This window comes from Lissotriton vulgaris, chromosome 4_1 (genome assembly GCF_964263255.1).
Source record: "Lissotriton vulgaris chromosome 4_1, aLisVul1.2, whole genome shotgun sequence".
Classification (NCBI taxonomy): Eukaryota; Metazoa; Chordata; class Amphibia; order Caudata; family Salamandridae; genus Lissotriton; species Lissotriton vulgaris.
The window spans coordinates 1,131,302,515-1,131,324,048 of NC_141691.1; the positions used below are offsets into that span (position 1 = coordinate 1,131,302,515).

The 21,534-nt window shown below is 43.1% G+C and overlaps 1 protein-coding gene across 1 annotated transcript in view; it reads left to right on the forward strand.

Annotated features, from left to right (window-relative positions):
- The window catches only part of LOC147722977 (band 4.1-like protein 4B), a 747,062-nt gene that overhangs the window by 443,808 nt on the left and 281,720 nt on the right, over nt 1-21,534 (forward strand). Inside the window, exon 5 of the mRNA XM_086965373.1 lies at nt 1,056-1,133. Coding sequence (XP_086821499.1) covers nt 1,056-1,133 — 78 coding nt within the window. The remainder of the gene's footprint in view (nt 1-1,055; nt 1,134-21,534) is intronic.

Genomic DNA, 21,534 nt, shown 5'->3' on the forward strand with positions numbered 1-21,534 from the left:
GCTGGACTGTTCTGACTGGAGCATGGTCAAGACTTATTTGCTAGTACTGCCCCCAAGAAATCTCTTGTGCAGTTAATTGAATCCTCCACAAATTGTCAGTATTGTTAATACCTTTCCTTTGCTCTAGTCCCACATTGATAGTTCATGAGCATGTCCTTCAACTCTTATATAAATGCGCTTAAGTATAATTGTTTTCCCAAGGCGCATTTTCAAGACTGATGAGAGTGACCTCTCAAATTCAGGGATGAATTTGAATACCAGAGCCTTAATGGTTATAATGATTCAGGTGAAGGGTGACTTTTTTTTGGAGGTACTTTCAGAAATCAGACCAGAGTTTCACATTTTTTTTCTTTAAGTATATTAAAAAATATTTATTGCAGAGTTTGTTAAAAAAATAATCTTATCAAACATCTGATCAACTAGATATAACTCTGATTTCCAAAGGGAGACGATCTATGCAAGATTTTCAGCACACACACTTGTGGTACATTTTCATATGGTGACTCTAAATAGAAACATTTGGTATTGCCAGTGGTAATCCTGGGACTCTAACACCATCACCCGATAGATACATTTTGGACAAACCCCATATTGTGTTTCTGGAGGTGATCATACGATGGCTGCATCACTATTTACTCACTCTTCCCTTGTCAACATAGAGATAAAAAGTAAAGTTCTATTCTGCTCTAGCAGCATATATCATGTTTGTATCATCCAAGTGTCAATAGTGAGATTGGTGAGTTTGATAACTAAATAGTCACATATGCCTATCTCTACCTATCAGTGTCATCACCTCACTGATGTCATCATTAGTATCAGCTGTGTTAGTGCAATTGGCTTAATAGAATCAAGCCACGGCTACAACACCCAGGTGTAATGATATTGCCATATGAAAGACTAGTACTGGAAACAGTGTCTGACGACGGTAAATGAGATGGCCATCCTTTCATACCAACTGTGCTTTTTCTCAGTACATCACTGTCTTCTTATGAATAAACCCCCTGCTAACCTTCTTGACTAATGATCCTATATTCATCATTTGTTTCTGCATTTAGAGCCCAACAAGCGTAAGCAGCTCATATTCATTGGAGCCAGGCGACCTACTCATGGACTTCACAGAAGCAACACCCATGGTAAATAGTTATTGTTTGGATAGATATAAACTTCTCTGTATTTAAAGAATTGAATGGATCATCTGTTTATTTTTTAACATTGATCTCACAGTATTAGAATGCCTTTTTAGCTTGTGTTATCTGTATGTATTTATGTATACAACACTGCTTTTAGGATTTTGTTGTTGAAGTTCATCCATAATGAATTGACAACCTTTGAATATTGGATGAATTGACTAACCTGATCAATCTGTCGGCCTCCCCTCAATCTATTTACAGAAATATCACACTTTTATCTGATTACGTTTTTTTCTTTTTTTATACTAATAATGCTTACTGTCACACACCAGAAATCATCCACTATATACTTCAGAGATTGCTTTTTTCAAAAGTTACTTGCAAATGCTTGAAGTATTTACTGGTACAATTCATTACTCCTAGTCCAGTTTTTCCTGGAAACAGTAATTAATAATGAACTCCACATCTGAAGCAGGAACTTGCAGAAATATGCTCTGAATACAAGCACCACTGAACCAATACTGGAGTCTGTATACGGGTCACATTTCCAGTATTCATCTGATCAATCCAACCTAACACCAAGGGCCAAACAGACTGAGAGTAGTTAGGTGGATTGCAGTGAATGAAATGAGGAAAAGTTTGACTAGGCGTAATGAAGCTTAGCGGTTAATAATCTGAGCATTACCTCTAGGTCCTTAACCCAGTCATTAATAATGAGGCATACAACCATAATGTAACCTATTGTGTACCAAAAAAAGTAAGTTCCAGGGCTCTTCTCAGAAGGCCGCTGCTGCCTGCACCACCCATTGCCCCTGGCAGTGCTGCCAATGGCAGTACCAGCACAGGTACTAACCATCACATTCTACAAGTGTGACAGTTCAGACTATTCCAGGGCCCCTAAAGCTTTATTAATGGCGTGAGCGACAGGTATTATTCATTTTTCATGTATATTGACTTAATAAGCATAGTTGTTGAGCTCATCTCAAAGTTAGACAGACAGCGCCATCATGTGGTGGACTGTCACCAGAGCTCATGCTGACAATTAAGTACCGGGCTCAGCACTGGAAACATTCAGCTCAAACTAAGCATTGGGTGGCCCCAATGAATGATTCACAAAGCAACACCTTCTGCAACAGCTTGTAATTATTTATTCTCAGAATTCAGAACAGCTGTCTACTTTGAATCTATTATAGTCCTAGAATTTTAATTTTTATATCTCTGAGCATGGATTTATCAGGTATATATGAAATGGGTTTTAATGAATAATATGTATTTGGAGGTATAAAACATTTTACAGTTGAATGTAAATATGAATTGTTTGTATTACCTTATTAGCATGATATCAAACGAATAAAAAAATGAGTACTATAGAAATAAACAATATATTCCAGGAATTGCAAATACTCATAAAAATTGGCTGGAGGATCCCAATACCAAAGAGTTTCAGTCCCCATCTAAAGTCGCAAGCTGAAAGGGGTAAACAAACATACGCTGAGATGAGAAAGTAACAGCTTTGTAAATCTCAGAAAGAGGATCCTCATATATCACAGCTAATGAAGCTGTCCCTCCCAGTGGAAAGGCCATGAAGTGCACTCAACTGTCTTTAGACTCAGTTTCTGCTTTACCACATAGCACATACATACACTCATGCATATTTACCTGAATCTCTAAAGGCAGCAGGGCCTTGCGTAAACAATATGCAAATGCATTGCTGGAAGCAATCCACCTGCTGGTCATGTTAGATGCTTTGTGTCACTGACCTGCCAAGCTAAATATCACAAACTAATGATAAAGTTTCTGAAAGCTTTGGACCTGTAAAGAAAAATGAGTCTAGAATGCCTCACAGTCAGTGTGTACCAATCATGTTCATCCACCAAAGACCATGGAAGAAAAAGGCATTGAAGAATGATCTCATGGTAGCTGTGAAAAATCAAACCCACCTTATGATGGGAAACAGTATTGAGCCAAAGGGCAACTTCATCCACAATCACTTCAACATGCATAAGAAGAAATAAGGATGATGAAGGCCTAAAGTAAAGTGCATATATAATTTATTCTAAAATGCTGCATGTGAGTTACAGCTAGTCAATATTTTTTGTGATGTAATCAGTGGATTAAAGGTCAATTATATGATCCCTATTGTCAAAATTAGCATCTGACTTGAAATGCTGAATACTTCCATGGGGAAGATGGCTTTGTTTTGCAAAACTATTAAAGTTCACACTTTGCTTGCCCCTCACACTGTTCAACATCTTAAAGAAAAGGCACCACCTCATCTCCTCACATCATCTCAAAACAGTTGTCCATTTGCTAGTCATCTACAGATGTGAAATCAAAGACACCATAACGGCATGAGCCCACCATACAACCGTTGCCCCACTTAAAGCTGTACTGCACTTGGGAGCTAGGCTGGTGTGCTATACAAAATAATTCAACCACATCACCCCCCCACTTCATGTCCGCTGTTGGCACCTCTTCATTGGTAGATTCCAATTTAAAATCTGCTGCTTTTTCAATAAATCCATGCAGGAAAGTACCCCTCTGTATTTAGCAGATCTACTTACCATCTCTGGCACTTTAAAGGTTCGATGAGTCTTGAGTCCCTTCTTCTTCAAGTATCTACATTCAGAATCTCAACAGCAGGAAAACACTTTGGAGTGAACAATAAAGTTTGAATTTACCATCCCCAATGTCAAAATATTGAACAAGCTCACTTACAGAAAATAGATTAAGGCACACCTCTTCACACATTACTCAGGTGAGTTTGTAAAGGATATATGGTTTTCCCTCAATGCATGATGTTGTCTGGGGAAGGATGTTATGGTTCATTTCTACATCATGATAACAATTCCCTTTATCAACAGGGGTGGAGAAACTCTTCCTGGCCCTTGGGCTCCTGGGATTTCTACCCAGAAGTTGAGCTGAAATCATCTCTTTTTCCTGATGGCTGTTCATGTCTGTTGCCTGGACAATGTGCACCATTTCAGCTGGGTGTTTCCCAGCTCTGAGAAAGCATGGTTTTAAACTCTGGTGCTTCTGAGCATCAGCAGGAGACTTTAGACTTTGTCCTTGAATCCCTTCTCAAACCCAGATAATGCTCTTGGTCACCGTTTGGCACAAGGTTTGTTGATCAAGCAGCATGGGATGCCTTGATCTTGCAGTGGCTCAGTGAGCAATTGTTTGCCTTTCCTCCATTCATTTACAACATTAGAAGGGAGATGGTGAACTTCATCATGATGGCTCTGCTTCTTTAGGCCCTTGCAGTCCTTTCAGGGTGAAAGTTAGCATTGGTTTCTTTCCTGTTGCATTCCTTGAGATTTCAGGCTCAAGGGCATCTTGCCATGTTGATGTTGAAGTGAAAAAGATGGTGTTCCAACTGGTAATATTTCCTGTTAATTGTCATTTAGCCATTCATCAGTCTCAGCCTCTGTTGACCATGAAGACATATGCAATTGACTTAAAAACTATATTCCATGATGGAAATGAGGTGTACATTTTATTTTATTGATTAATACTGCACCACCTGAGGGGATTTGAGAATGCTGTACATTGAAACTTCTCTTTTGAAAGCTATGGTTCGATGACTGAATCATCTGGCATTTGCTTCTGTTGAGGAGCCGTACAAGATCCTCCACAATGGAATCATCACTCTCTGCTCTGTCAGCAAAAGTGGGAGGGGGAGGTTTGCTACTGGGCCTGATGGACCAGTGGGTCGGTCCCACACAACTTTGCTTTGTTGTGTAGGAGCCTCTTTCGTTTGCAGCAGACATTCATAAAAACAAGGAATGAAAATACCATTGAGAGTCATGAGATGGGATCAGAGGGCTCTTACAGGGACCAGGCTCGGTAACATGAACAGAGAAATGGTGACACTAGAAAGAAAGGGAGAGCAAGATAAATAAAGAAACCATAGAAAGAATAAATAAACATAGGATCAAGAAAAAAGGACAACACTGAGAAGGAAGACACAAGAGAGGATGAAAGGAAAGAAAGAAAAGGTGAAAAGGAAAATAAGAATTCTGTAGTAATCTGTAGTAACCATTTGTTAATTTCTTATGTAGTGTTTCTTTAAGGACATTCGTATGCTGCTTAGATACATTGGAATGTGCATGTTTCATTCTTGAGTTGGTGTCTGTTGGAGCTGGTTTGTCTGAAGCTAGCTCCTTATCCATATAACCTACATTAAATCTATCTCAAGAGAACTGGCGCATCCTCGTTCTTTACTACATTTTATTGGCGACTGGCTTGGTTACATGGACAACCCAGGGTGCCTATCTTCAAGATTTCATTACCCTGAAGATTTACCAAGATTTCACTAACCTGAAGACTCATCAGCCTCCTGTCACCTGTCTCATTTCCTGCCTTCAAGTGAAACCTAATGCCATCTACTTAATTTCATCTCCTTCAGAGTGTTTCTCCACAGTGCCAGCCAAGCTTTCAGACACGGTAGGGCCGTTTCATCTATTTTTACTTTCTATCTCCTTGCCCTACGCGCTGCGCACTCATGTACCTTTGTTAACACTCAGCATCCTTTTAATTTGCTCGTGACTGGGTGCCGAGTGAAGTTCAACTCTGTTGGGAATTTTCTACTTATCGCACGCAGCGTCTAAAACTGGAACTTTGTTTTTACACAGCGCGTACAGCATTTTTCAAATGCGCCAGAGATTTACACATGCGATAATTCTATTTTGCATACCTTCAACATCTTCACGAGACAATCAGTGCCCTTCTGTTCTAAAAATTTCTCTTTCGTCAATGGGCACTCAACGTCAGCACTCTTCGTGGTTTCCTAGCGACAACCTTATCTTCGTCAGCGCTGTGCGTGTTATTGGCTGAGCGTTCTCTAATGTTTCCCAGCAACCAGACGCACGCCAATTGACATCTTCATCTTAGCTTGTCAACGCTCTGCGTGTGGTTGGCTGAGAGCCTCTACCGTTTCCCAGCAACCAGACGCACGCTAATTGACACAGCTCGTTTTCACTCGGAGTCTTCCAGCTTTTACTTACGCTGATGCACACAGTAAACAGTGAGTATAGAGCCTTTGAAAAAACAACCAGTATTTTAGGGCTAGAGGGACGTTTAAAGACCAGTGCCTAAGTAATGTCCCCCAGAGGACTGAACTATACACAATAAACTTAGGGGTCTAAGAGCTGAACCAGATATGTATTCGCTAATGTAAGTCCTATGTCTAACAAGTACTATAGGAATACAAAAAATGAATGACAGACCAAATCGGCAAAATATGAAACACCTGTAACCGTGAGTCACCCCAGTTGTTTGGATTCCCATCAAAGTCTTGTAAGATCAATATTATCATTTGGTAGTCCTTAACGGGTATTGTGTCTCTTGATCATTGAGATCACATGCATACCCTCTCGGATGGTTCGGGGTAGCGACCACAATCACACAGATATCCCAAATGATGTAGATTCGATGGGAAAAGTGCAGTGCGAAAAGTAAAAAGTGGTGGTTTAAAATAGGATAGGGAACTAACAAAAAACTTTTAATGGGCGTTGGCCCCTTCCTGGTTAAAAACAAGAACAGTTTGGCAAAATCGTCGCAGTGATAGCAAATAACTGCGAAGAGACCAACATGTTTCAGCCACAGAGGAAGATGCCTCAGGCTTTCGTCAGGGTCTCTGTTCTTAGATAAGCGACTGCCTATATATGTGTATTAACGTGTGTGAAAAATTATACAAAAAAACACACAAGTGGAAAACAACAGAAAAGGATATAGTGTTCCTTCATCTGTGCGGACTCCTCTTCGGAAGCTGGTACTTTGTTACTATAATAGGGGGACAAACATACAAGTGAGACACTTCCAGCTACTCTGGTCTGTCTGTATCATACAGTGCAAGGAGTCAAAAACGTTGTCAGCCTTCGATACTCACCCAGTGCTTCCGGGGAGTGGACCTCACCTCTTCCTGGACCTGGCTCAGGATATGTGAGACCCCGCTCTACAGGAACAGAAATCGACCTCATGATTATGATAACGGAGGGATCAAGGGTAGATCTACTCTCGTACATATTACATGAAGTCAAAAGGAATTCTGAACGTAGAATACACTGTCATACACCATCAAGTTCCCACACCTGTGTCACCTGCCGTGCCAACTCAACTACGTTAATGGATTCAATTGTATTAGTCTAGAATGACTAGAGGTATCATAAAGATCAGTATCGTACACCTCCCACATGATAGACTAGTGGAACTAGCGTCCTACCTGTCCGTCGTTGTCTCGAGCTGTGACTGAGTCAGGGGGAGGCACAGACCTATGTGCGTCATTCTTATTTGAGTGGTTTGGAGAAAAACTCCCAACCAATCAGCAGATTCTATAGGGACGTAACCTCAGAGTAATACCTGAACTACTGGATGACGTCATGCTCATCGCTCGAGTAGTTCTAATGGTATACAAAGGACCCCGCTATCTTTCAGTGGCTGGTCAAGATTGCCTGTTGGAGTGTTCAGGATAGGCTGAACCACGGTATGTCGTCATTCAGTCCATATTGGTCAGTGCCCAGTTTGTACACCCATTTCTGCTCTTTACGAAACAGGAAGTTTGACACATCGCTAACATGGGGAGGAATGAAGGGTTTCTCCAGGACATGCCATTTAAAGTCAGTTTCACTATGGTTGTGTGTGATAAAATGCTTAGTGAGTTTGGAAATGTATTTTCTGCATCGGAAAGTGCTCTTATGTTCCTGCATTCTCACTCGTACTTTCCTAGTGGTCAGCACACATATCGTTCATTACAAATACAGGTGAGGAGATAGATCAAATTGTTGCTGTTACAATTAGAAAATTGTCTCAACTCCCAAGGTCGGTCAGTCCCGATGTCCACACTGGTGATCTTGGATGTTAGTGGGCAGACAGAGCAGTTTCCACAAGGATGGTGACCTACTACTGGTGGTAGGTCCCAGAGGGTGCCCACTTCTCTCTTGGCAGTGGCTTTGGGGCGAGTATGTACCAGGCGATCCCTAAGGTTTTTAGAACGTTTGAACGCAAAAAGAGGGAATTCAAGTTTGTCTTTGCCACTGTTTAGAATGCGCCAGTGTTTTTTGATCACTTTCTGAACGCTGTTTGACTTAGTGTTGTATGTACTTACAAGAGTAAGTCGTTCAGTGGGTGGTTTAGCAGGTTTGGGTTCTAGCAGTGCAGCCTGATTGTTATTGGATGCTCTTTTACATGAACGATTCACCAGTTTTTTTGGGTAATGTCTGGATATAAGCTGTTTGGTCAGCTCATTGGCATGCCGTTCAAAAGTTTCTGGAGTGGAGCAGTTCCTACGGACTCGTAGGAACTGCCCAAAGGGGAGATTATCCCTCAAGGACTTTGGATGCTGACTCTCATACAGTAGGAGTGAATTCCTTGCCATCGGTTTGCGGTAAAGTTCACTCTGCAGACCAGTTACTGTGCTGTAAATCCAGAGGTCCAGAAAAGCTACTCGCTCTTTGCTGATTTCGATGGTAAAGCGAAGATAGTCATTTTGGTTATTGAGCCATTGATGGAATAGTAGTACAGATTCTATGGACCCTCTCCACACTACCAAAATATCGTCCATATATCTCTTCCACCAGATAATAGACGCGAAATGAGGGTTACTAAGGTGTAGCACTGTGGTTTGTTCAAATTTATGAACATACAGATTCACCAATACTGCCCATGCTGGTCCCTGAGATTTGGTGATATACCTGGTCTTCATACATGAAAAAGTTTTCTTTCATTGCTATTGTAGCAAGAGCCATGATGAAGGACACAGGGGTAATGGAGTCAAGTTCCGACTCCTCCAGGATGGTTCTGATGGTATCTAGGGTGGCATCCTGGGGAATAGAGGTGTATAATGACTCTATATCCAGTGAGACAAGGTAGTCTGTCTCCTGGCAAAAATCAATATCAGGAATCACCCTCAGGACATCAGTGGTGTCCTTGAGATAGGTGGGCATGGTGTGTACTAGGGGTTTGAGGAAATGATCCGCAAATGCCGATAGGGGCTCCAGTAGAGAGCCCTGTCCTGATATGATAGGCCTGCCTGGAGGAGGTCTTTGGGGCTTGTGTACCTTGGGCAGGGTGTAAAAATACGGCATGATGGGATGTTTAGCCTGCAGGAATTGTGCTTCTAGAGTGGTTATCCACCCCTCAGCTAATGCCTCCTCCACTAGAATCTTGATTTGATTCATCAATCTAGGAGTCGGGTCGGTGGTCAGTGGCAGATAGGCAGTGTTGTTGCTCAATTGTCGGGAGCATTCCATCCTGTATGTTTCTACATCTTGGATCACTATGGAGCCCCCTTTGTCGGCGGGCTTCAAGACTATGGTCTTAGAAATAAATCCACCTTTCTTCCACCCACTCATGCTCTACCACCCCAGCTACTTGCTTTTGAGATGGCCGTGAAAAATGACATCGACCAGATACAATACTCTACCCGATCGGGTTACAACAACTTGACAAGAGCTGAGAGGAAAGCACTGAACACACTATGCCAAGATGGCACCATAGTCTTGAAGCCCGCCGACAAAGGGGGCTCCATAGTGATCCAAGATGTAGAAACATACAGGAGGATTCAAGCAAGCCGGGCCGAAGAAGGCTGAAATGCCAGAAACCGGTCCCCGGTAGCTTGTCTCCTTTCTGGTGAAGAATTGGCTTGGTAGTTTAGTCTGCCCTGTTCCCATGATGCACTGGGCCAGGGACAGACTGATTTGCATATAGCCAGGTTCTGAGCTGGGATGGGGCAGTGAGATAAATAACGGTGATGGATCAAGCCCTGATCTTTGGACTGGGTAAGAGTGGTCTGTTTAACTCAGACACTCTGTTCATCACCACCCCCTTTTTGTAAATCGTTTTTGGCCACTATAGGTGTGGCAGGGTATACTCAGACATGAGTCCCTTTCTCACTGCTCCATCAGGATTCAAGCAAGCCGGGCCGAAGAAGGCTGAAATGCCAGAAACCGGTCCCCGGTAGCTTGTCTCCTTTCTGGTGAAGAATTGGCTTGGTAGTTTAGTCTGCCCTGTTCCCATGATGCACTGGGCCAGGGACAGACTGATTTGCATATAGCCAGGTTCTGAGCTGGGATGGGGCAGTGAGATAAATAACGGTGATGGATCAAGCCCTGATCTTTGGACTGGGTAAGAGTGGTCTGTTTAACTCAGACACTCTGTTCATCACCACCCCCTTTTTGTAAATCGTTTTTGGCCACTATAGGTGTGGCAGGGTATACTCAGACATGAGTCCCTTTCTCACTGCTCCATCAGGATTCAAGCAAGCCGGGCCGAAGAAGGCTGAAATGCCAGAAACCGGTCCCCGGTAGCTTGTCTCCTTTCTGGTGAAGAATTGGCTTGGTAGTTTAGTCTGCCCTGTTCCCATGATGCACTGGGCCAGGGACAGACTGATTTGCATATAGCCAGGTTCTGAGCTGAGATGGGGCAGTGAGATAAATAACGGTGATGGATCAAGCCCTGATCTTTGGACTGGGTAAGAGTGGTCTGTTTAACTCAGACACTCTGTTCATCACCACCCCCTTTTTGTAAATCGTTTTTGGCCACTATAGGTGTGGCAGGGTATACTCAGACATGAGTCCCTTTCTCACTGCTCCATCAGGATTCAAGCAAGCCGGGCCGAAGAAGGCTGAAATGCCAGAAACCGGTCCCCGGTAGCTTGTCTCCTTTCTGGTGAAGAATTGGCTTGGTAGTTTAGTCTGCCCTGTTCCCATGATGCACTGGGCCAGGGACAGACTGATTTGCATATAGCCAGGTTCTGAGCTGGGATGGGGCAGTGAGATAAATAACGGTGATGGATCAAGCCCTGATCTTTGGACTGGGTAAGAGTGGTCTGTTTAACTCAGACACTCTGTTCATCACCACCCCCTTTTTGTAAATCGTTTTTGGCCACTATAGGTGTGGCAGGGTATACTCAGACATGAGTCCCTTTCTCACTGCTCCATCAGGATTCAAGCAAGCCGGGCCGAAGAAGGCTGAAATGCCAGAAACCGGTCCCCGGTAGCTTGTCTCCTTTCTGGTGAAGAATTGGCTTGGTAGTTTAGTCTGCCCTGTTCCCATGATGCACTGGGCCAGGGACAGACTGATTTGCATATAGCCAGGTTCTGAGCTGAGATGGGGCAGTGAGATAAATAACGGTGATGGATCAAGCCCTGATCTTTGGACTGGGTAAGAGTGGTCTGTTTAACTCAGACACTCTGTTCATCACCACCCCCTTTTTGTAAATCGTTTTTGGCCACTATAGGTGTGGCAGGGTATACTCAGACATGAGTCCCTTTCTCACTGCTCCATCAGGATTCAAGCAAGCCGGGCCGAAGAAGGCTGAAATGCCAGAAACCGGTCCCCGGTAGCTTGTCTCCTTTCTGGTGAAGAATTGGCTTGGTAGTTTAGTCTGCCCTGTTCCCATGATGCACTGGGCCAGGGACAGACTGATTTGCATATAGCCAGGTTCTGAGCTGGGATGGGGCAGTGAGATAAATAACGGTGATGGATCAAGCCCTGATCTTTGGACTGGGTAAGAGTGGTCTGTTTAACTCAGACACTCTGTTCATCACCACCCCCTTTTTGTAAATCGTTTTTGGCCACTATAGGTGTGGCAGGGTATACTCAGACTTGAGTCCCTTTCTCACTGCTCCATCAGGATTCAAGCAAGCCGGGCCGAAGAAGGCTGAAATGCCAGAAACCGGTCCCCGGTAGCTTGTCTCCTTTCTGGTGAAGAATTGGCTTGGTAGTTTAGTCTGCCCTGTTCCCATGATGCACTGGGCCAGGGACAGACTGATTTGCATATAGCCAGGTTCTGAGCTGAGATGGGGCAGTGAGATAAATAACGGTGATGGATCAAGCCCTGATCTTTGGACTGGGTAAGAGTGGTCTGTTTAACTCAGACACTCTGTTCATCACCACCCCCTTTTTGTAAATCGTTTTTGGCCACTATAGGTGTGGCAGGGTATACTCAGACATGAGTCCCTTTCTCACTGCTCCATCAGGATTCAAGCAAGCCGGGCCGAAGAAGGCTGAAATGCCAGAAACCGGTCCCCGGTAGCTTGTCTCCTTTCTGGTGAAGAATTGGCTTGGTAGTTTAGTCTGCCCTGTTCCCATGATGCACTGGGCCAGGGACAGACTGATTTGCATATAGCCAGGTTCTGAGCTGGGATGGGGCAGTGAGATAAATAACGGTGATGGATCAAGCCCTGATCTTTGGACTGGGTAAGAGTGGTCTGTTTAACTCAGACACTCTGTTCATCACCACCCCCTTTTTGTAAATCGTTTTTGGCCACTATAGGTGTGGCAGGGTATACTCAGACATGAGTCCCTTTCTCACTGCTCCATCAGGATTCAAGCAAGCCGGGCCGAAGAAGGCTGAAATGCCAGAAACCGGTCCCCGGTAGCTTGTCTCCTTTCTGGTGAAGAATTGGCTTGGTAGTTTAGTCTGCCCTGTTCCCATGATGCACTGGGCCAGGAACAGACTGATTTGCATATAGCCAGGTTCTGAGCTGGGATGGGGCAGTGAGATAAATAACGGTGATGGATCAAGCCCTGATCTTTGGACTGGGTAAGAGTGGTCTGTTTAACTCAGACACTCTGTTCATCACCACCCCCTTTTTGTAAATCGTTTTTGGCCACTATAGGTGTGGCAGGGTATACTCAGACATGAGTCCCTTTCTCACTGCTCCATCAGGATTCAAGCAAGCCGGGCCGAACAAGGCTGAAATGCCAGAAACCGGTCCCCGGTAGCTTGTCTCCTTTCTGGTGAAGAAGTGGCTTGGTAGTTTAGTCTGCCCTGTTCCCATGATGCACTGGGCCAGGGACAGACTGATTTGCATATAGCCAGGTTCTGAGCTGGGATGGGGCAGTGAGATAAATAACGGTGATGGATCAAGCCCTGATCTTTGGACTGGGTAAGAGTGGTCTGTTTAACTCAGACACTCTGTTCATCACCACCCCCTTTTTGTAAATCGTTTTTGGCCACTATAGGTGTGGCAGGGTATACTCAGACATGAGTCCCTTTCTCACTGCTCCATCAGGATTCAAGCAAGCCGGGCCGAAGAAGGCTGAAATGCCAGAAACCGGTCCCCGGTAGCTTGTCTCCTTTCTGGTGAAGAATTGGCTTGGTAGTTTAGTCTGCCCTGTTCCCATGATGCACTGGGCCAGGGACAGACTGATTTGCATATAGCCAGGTTCTGAGCTGGGATGGGGCAGTGAGATAAATAACGGTGATGGATCAAGCCCTGATCTTTGGACTGGGTAAGAGTGGTCTGTTTAACTCAGACACTCTGTTCATCACCACCCATTTTTTGTAAATCGTTTTTGGCCACTATAGGTGTGGCAGGGTATACTCAGACATGAGTCCCTTTCTCACTGCTCCATCAGGATTCAAGCAAGCCGGGCCGAAGAAGGCTGAAATGCCAGAAACCGGTCCCCGGTAGCTTGTCTCCTTTCTGGTGAAGAATTGGCTTGGTAGTTTAGTCTGCCCTGTTCCCATGATGCACTGGGCCAGGGACAGACTGATTTGCATATAGCCAGGTTCTGAGCTGGGATGGGGCAGTGAGATAAATAACGGTGATGGATCAAGCCCTGATCTTTGGACTGGGTAAGAGTGGTCTGTTTAACTCAGACACTCTGTTCATCACCACCCCCTTTTTGTAAATCGTTTTTGGCCACTATAGGTGTGGCAGGGTATACTCAGACATGAGTCCCTTTCTCACTGCTCCATCAGGATTCAAGCAAGCCGGGCCGAAGAAGGCTAAAATGCCAGAAACCGGTCCCCGGTAGCTTGTCTCCTTTCTGGTGAAGAATTGGCTTGGTAGTTTAGTCTGCCCTGTTCCCATGATGCACTGGGCCAGGGACAGACTGATTTGCATATAGCCAGGTTCTGAGCTGGGATGGGGCAGTGAGATAAATAACGGTGATGGATCAAGCCCTGATCTTTGGACTGGGTAAGAGTGGTCTGTTTAACTCAGACACTCTGTTCATCACCACCCCCTTTTTGTAAATCGTTTTTGGCCACTATAGGTGTGGCAGGGTATACTCAGACATGAGTCCCTTTCTCACTACTCCATCAGGATTCAAGCAAGCCGGGCCGAAGAAGGCTGAAATGCCAGAAACCGGTCCCCGGTAGCTTGTCTCCTTTCTGGTGAAGAATTGGCTTGGTAGTTTAGTCTGCCCTGTTCCCATGATGCACTGGGCCAGGGACAGACTGATTTGCATATAGCCAGGTTCTGAGCTGGGATGGGGCAGTGAGATAAATAACGGTGATGGATCAAGCCCTGATCTTTGGACTGGGTAAGAGTGGTCTGTTTAACTCAGACACTCTGTTCATCACCACCCCCTTTTTGTAAATGAGCTGACCAAACAGCTTATATCCAGACATTACCCAAAAAAACTGGTGAATCGTTCATGTAAAAGAGCATCCAATAACAATCGGGCTGCACTGCTAGAACCCAAACCTGCTAAACCACCCACTGAACGACTTACTCTTGTAAGTACATACAACACTAAGTCAAACAGCGTTCAGAAAGTGATCAAAAACACTGGCGCATTCTAAACAGTGGCAAAGACAAACTTTAATTCCCTCTTTTTGCGTTCAAACGTTCTAAAAACCTTAGGGATCGCCTGGTACATACTCGCTCCAAAGCCACTGCCAAGAGAGAAGTGGGCACCCTCTGGGACCTACCACCAGTAGTAGGTCACCATCCTTGTGGAAACTGCTCTGTCTGCCCACTAACATCCAAGATCACCAGTGTGGACATCGGGACTGACCGACCTTGGGAGTTGAGACAATTTTCTAATTGTAACAGCAACAATTTGATCTATCTCCTCACCTGTATTTGTAATGAACGATATGTGGGCATGACCACTAGGAAAGTACGAGTGAGAATGCAGGAACATAAGAGCACTTTCCGATGCAGAAAAGACATTTCCAAACTCACTAAGCATTTTATCACACACAACCATAGTGAAACTGACTTTAAATGGCATGTCCTGGAGAAACCCTTCATTCCTCCCCATGTTAGCGATGTGTCAAACTTCCTGTTTCGTAAAGAGCAGAAATGGGTGTACAAACTGGGCACTGACCAATATGGACTGAATGACGACATACCGTGGTTCAGCCTATCCTGAACACTCCAACAGGCAATCTTGACCAGCCACTGAAAGATAGCGGGGTCCTTTGTATACCATTAGAACTACTCGAGCGATGAGCATGACGTCATCCAGTAGTTCAGGCTTTACTCTGAGGTTACGTCCCTGCAGAATCTGCTGATTGGTTGGGAGTTTTTCTCCAAACCACTCAAATAAGAATGACGCACATAGGTCTGTGCCTCCCCCTGACTCAGTCACAGCTCGAGACAACGACGGACAGGTAGGACGCTAGTTCCACTAGTCTATCATGTGGGAGGTGTACGATACTGATCTTTATGATACCTCTAGTCATTCTAGACTAATACAATTGAATCCATTAACGTAGTTGAGTTGGCACGGCAGGTGACACAGGTGTGGGAACTTGATCAGTGTATTCTACGTTCAGAATTCCTTTTGACTTCATGTAATATGTACGAGAGTAGATCTACCCTTGATCCCTCCGTTATCATAATCATGAGGTCGATTTCTGTTCCTGTAGAGCGGGGTCTCACATATCCTGAGCCAGGTCCAGGAAGAGGTGAGGTCCACTCCCCGGAAGCACTGGGTGAGTATCGAAGGCTGCCAACGTTTTTGACTCCTTGCACTGTATGATACAGACCAGAGTAGCTGGAAGTGTCTCACTTGTATGTTTGTCCCCCTATTATAGTAACAAAGTACCAGCTTCCGAAGAGGAGTCCGCACAGATGAAGGAACACTATATCCTTTTCTGTTGTTTTCCACTTGTGTGTTTTTTTGTATAATTTTTCACACACGTTAATACACATATATAGGCAGTCGCTTATCTAAGAACAGAGACCCTGACGAAAGCCTGAGGCATTTTCCTCTGTGGCTGAAACATGTTGGTCTCTTTGCAGTTATTTGCTATCACTGCGACGATTTTGCCAAACTGTTCTTGTTTTTAACCAGGAAGGGGCCAACGCCCATTAAAAGTTTTTTGTTAGTTCCCTATCCTATTTTAAACCACCACTTTTTACTTTTCGCACTGCACTTTTCCCATCGAATCTACATCATTTGGGATATCTGTGTGATTGTGGTCGCTACCCCGAACCATCCGAGAGGGTATGCATGTGATCTCAATGATCAAGAGACACAATACCCGTTAAGGACTACCAAATGATAATATTGATCTTACAAGACTTTGATGGGAATCCAAACAACTGGGGTGACTCACGGTTACAGGTGTTTCATATTTTGCCGATTTGGTCTGTCATTCATTTTTTGTATTCCTATAGTACTTGTTAGACATAGGACTTACATTAGCGAATACATATCTGGTTCAGCTCTTAGACCCCTAAGTTTATTGTGTATAGTATAGAGCCTTTGCCTAATTGTGAAATTCACGACGCTGATACGCACAGCTTCACATTTAGTGCGTTTCAACTAGCATATTGTACTTTTACGCATCTGTGTCTATTTCAAGTTTTAAACTACGCTGATATACACAGCTCCATTCTCAAGTTATCAACATATTGTATAACAACACTGATACACACAGCTGCACGTTTCTGACAATAACAAGTAATTTTTGTTAATGTGTGTTTCTAATTTCTCAATATTCTCAACGCTGACGTGCACATCTTTTTGACATTTCTTTTTCTTGTGAATTTCTTGTTTTGACTTTTTTTGTATGTTTATACACTGTATACATTTCATCTCTCGTTCTAAATAGTCATTCCTAAATTGCATTTCATTAGCTTAGGAAGGTTTTATTTACTGTGTACAGTGTAAAATTACAACCACATTTCTTTTTAATAATGTGTACCTTACAGTCTGTCAATCCTCCACCAGCTTTTCTTGACACTCCTGGAAAACCAACAATAAGATGGGAAGTTTGGCATGATGCCTTTCAAACCTATTTAGGAGCAATAGGTGCATCTAGGTTTGCTGCGGATAGGAAGAAATATCTACTGATACACTCTCTTGGTTTTGAAGGGAGGTCAGTTTTTAAACACCTACCAGATCTTCCGCAAGATGATCCTGCACTGAATGATGTGTACCAAGAAACTGTAAAAAACGTATATTGCGTTTTGACAAGCAACCTAGCCTATTGGTTCTCAGGCATAAGTTCTTTAAAAGAGAGCAATCTGAAAGTGAGGATGTCGATTCATATATTTCAGCGTTACGAAGGTTGGCCTGTGATTGTAGGTTTGAAAACTTTACCGACCAACTTATCAGAGACCAGTTTGTGTGCCATTGTAAGGATAATATGTAAGACAGTGCCAGCCAAGCTTTCTGACATGGTACGGCCGTTTCATCTATTTTGACTTTCTATCTCCTTGCCCTTCGCGCTGCGTACTCATGTACTTTTGTTGGCACTCAGCATCATTTTAATTTGCTCGTGACTGGGTGCCGAGTGAAGTTCAACTCTGCTGGCAATTTTCTACTTATCGCATGCAGCTTCTAAAACTGGAACTTTGTTTTTACACAGCACGTGCAGCATTTTTCAAATGTCCCATAAATTTACACACGCAATAATTCTATTTCGCATACCTTCAACGTCTTCACAAGACAATCAGCGCCCTTCTGTTCTAAAGATTTCTCTTTTGTCAATATGCGCTCAATGTCAACGTCAGCACTCTTCGTGGTTTCCTAGCGATGACCTTAGCTTCGTCAGCGCTGTGCGTGTTATTGGTTGAGCGTTATCTAATGTGTCCCAGCAACCAGACGCACGCCAATTGACGTCTTCATCTTAGCTTGTCAACGCTCTGCGTGTGGTTGGGTGAGCATCCTCTATGGTTTCCCAGCAACCAGCCGCACGCTAATTGACACAGCTCAGTTTCAAATGGAATTTTCCAGTTTTTACTAACGCAGATGCACACAGCTAACAGTGCGTATAGAGCCTTTGTCTAATTGCGGAATTCACGACGACGATATGCACTGCTTCACATTTAGTGCATTTCAACTCTACACATCTGTGTGTATTTTAAGTTTTAAACTCTACGCTGATATAGACAGCTCCATTTTCAAGTTATCAACATATTGTATCACAACGCTGATGCACACAGCTGCATGTTTCTGACTATTACAAGTAATTTTGTTACTGTGTGTTTCTAATTTCTCAATATTCTCAACACTGACGTGCACATCTTTTTGACATTTTTTTTTCTTGTGAATTTCTTGTTTTGACTTTTTTTTGTATGTTTATACACTGTATACATTTTTATCTCTCATTCTAAATAGTCATTCCTAAATTGCATTTCATTAGCTAAACAATTTTTTATTTACTGTGCACAGTGTAAAATTACAACCACATTTCTTTTTTTAATAATGTGTACCTTACAGTCTCTCAATACTCCTCTAGCTTTTCTTGACACTCCTGGAGAACCAACACTAAGATGGGAAGTTTGGCATGATGCCCTAGAAACCTATTTAGGAGCAATAGGTGCATCTAGGTTTGCTGCGGATAGGAAGAAATATCTACTGTTACACTCTCTTGGTTTTGAAGGGAGGTCAGTTTTTAAACACCTGCCAGATCTTCTGCAAGATGATCATGCACTGAATGATGTGTACCAAGAAACTGTAGAAAAACTTACATTGCATTTTGAAAAGCAGCCTAGCCTCATTGCTCAGGTATAAGTTCTTTAAAAGAAAGCGATCTGAAAGTGAGGATGTCGATTCCTATACTTCAGCATTACGAAGATTGGCCCGTGATTGTAGGTTTGAAAACTTTACCAACCTACTTATCAGAGACCGGTTTGTGTGCCATTGTAAGGACAAAAATATAAGACAGAAATTACTTACTATGGGTGACACTTCCTTAGATAATACTATAAAAGGAGCTAAAAGTATTGAGAGCTCGATGGTTTCTCTAAAAGAGTTGGAGGAGAAAGTTGTTGAACCCATTAATGCCATCAACCTTAATTCCTCCCTTAAAACAACAAAGAAGCCTGTCAAGACTCATCCTAACAGTGTGATAAAGTCAAATAAGTCTTCCATGTCTTTCAATACTGATACTGCTGTTTTTATAAGGTGTGGGAACTCTCCTCACTCTAAGTGATCCCGTTGTCCTGCTTCTAATGTCACTTGTAATTATTGCAAAAAGGTCGGGCATTTTGCAAAAGTTTGCCTAAAGTTAAAGGGTCAAAAGAATTTTAAAAAACCAACTGTGTGTATGATTGACTCTGATTCCTATTCCGATTCTGAAGTGCTTTCTGTGGTTACCGATTTTACTGCTGGTGAAGTCATAGAAGGAGATCCTAAAGATTTTGTTGATCCCATAGTGGATATTCATGTTGGTTCCAAATGTGTAAAGCTACTTGTTCATTCTGGTTCAAAAGTAACGATAATCACCCAGTAACTTTTTGATGAAATGTGGGAAGGTACTCAACCCCTTCTTCCTCCCGACCGCTCACCTGTATCATATGAAGGTCGGAAAATCGATCTTTTAGGTTATTTTGAAGAGGAGATGTGCTTCAAAGGAAGGAGAATTAGAGGGAAAATCTACGTTGCTGTTAAGGGACTTAATATTTTAGGGTGGTTCCACCAAGGACTTTTCAGGATGATCCTGAAACCTGGAGCCAAAGACCAAGTACTTGTTGTCGAGTGTTCAGATGAAGTCCAATCCCTTCAAAATAAAATTCTGCCTGTTTTCAGCTCTGACCTAGGCAAAGTCAGGGGATTTAAACATAGAATAATAGTTAAAGAAGGATCTTTGCCTGTAAAGCACAAACTCAGGGGTGTACCCTACAGTGTCAGGGAAGATTTAGATAAGGAGTTAAAAGAACTGTGTGAGAAAGGAGTTATCGAGCCAGCAGAGTCTTCTCTTTGGCTTTCACCTTTGGTTGTTGCTAGGAAGAGGTGTGGTCAACTCAGAGTGTGTGTTGACTTAAGGTCCCCAAATAAAGAAATCTGGGTCGACTCACATCCCCTTCCTAAAATCAATGATCTGTTTGCATCAACCAAGGGTGCAAAATTCTGCACAAAACTTGATCTGGTTAGCGCTTATCACCAGGTTGAACTTCATCCTGAGTCGGGTCATCTTACTGCTTTTGTCTCTCCTCTGGGAACGTTTCAATATCGACGCATGCCCTTTGGGTAGGCATCCGCAGCGTCGGTATTTCAAAGAGTGATGAACAATATTCTCAGAGGAGTTGATGGAGTAGTGGTCTTTCAAGATGATGTGCTCATTTTTACTAAAGATGCTGCCTCGCATGATCTTGTCTTACATAAAGTATTGGGTCTATTTCAAGAGCATGGTGTGGTTTTAAAATTAGAAAAATGTATGTTTTTTTGCCCAGAAGTGGAATATTTAGGTCATATTCTCACTCAAGATGGTATCAAACGCAGACCTGGACTTTTAGAAGCTATCTCCAATGCTCCTACTCCCACAGATAAAACTGGAGTCAAATCTCTTTTGGGACTATGTGAGTACTATTCGAGGTTTATTCCTCATTATGCTACCATAGTTCGGCCCATCAGCAATCTCTTAAAAAAAGGAAGTAAGTTTGTGAGGAGTAAGGAATACGTCTTGGCTTTCCAAAAGGTTAAAAAACTATTAAGTGAGAGTTCCATACTCAAGCCCTTTGGCCCGAGCCTGCCATGTTGTTTAACGGTTGACGCCAGTCAAGTAGGTTTGGGCGCTACTCTGACCCAAGTGGAGGATGGAGTTGAAAGAACAATAGGGTTTGCTTCTAGAGTCTTAAGATCTCCAGAATTAGAATATTCAGTCATCGAAAAGGAGTTATTAGCTTGTGCATGGGCTATTGAGAAATGTTGCTCCTATGTGTGGGGTAAGCGTTTTTTGCTACAAACAGATAATAAACCCTTAGTCAACATTTTGGGTGGAACTCTCACTAAATGTTGTACCCCCAGGATTATGAGAACGGTGAGTAAATTACTGCAATATCATTTTGATATCAGACATATTTCTGGAGGTAAGAATTGGAGAGTAGATGTTCTTTCTCGATTTCCCTCTATAGACTCCCATGAGGATGATGTTTCCTTTTCAGATCTCATTGATGAGGATTACGAAGATTGCCTTGTAGCAGGTGTGGACATCCCGGAGTTAAAGTTTTGTTCTAAGGGCGAGTGGAGGTTAGCTTTTGTCAATGATTGTATTATTCAAGAAGTTTGTAAGTTTGTTAGTTGTGGATGGCCCAGGGAGAAGGTTTTGTCTCCCTCTCTTCAACCATTTTAAAAAAATTTAGACAAATTATCTGTGGAGGATGATATTCTGTTACGAAATGACAAACTAATTCCTCCACACTTGTTCAGGAAGGGGATTATTGTTAGAGCCCATGAAGGACATTTGGGTTCTTCGTTTACTAAACTT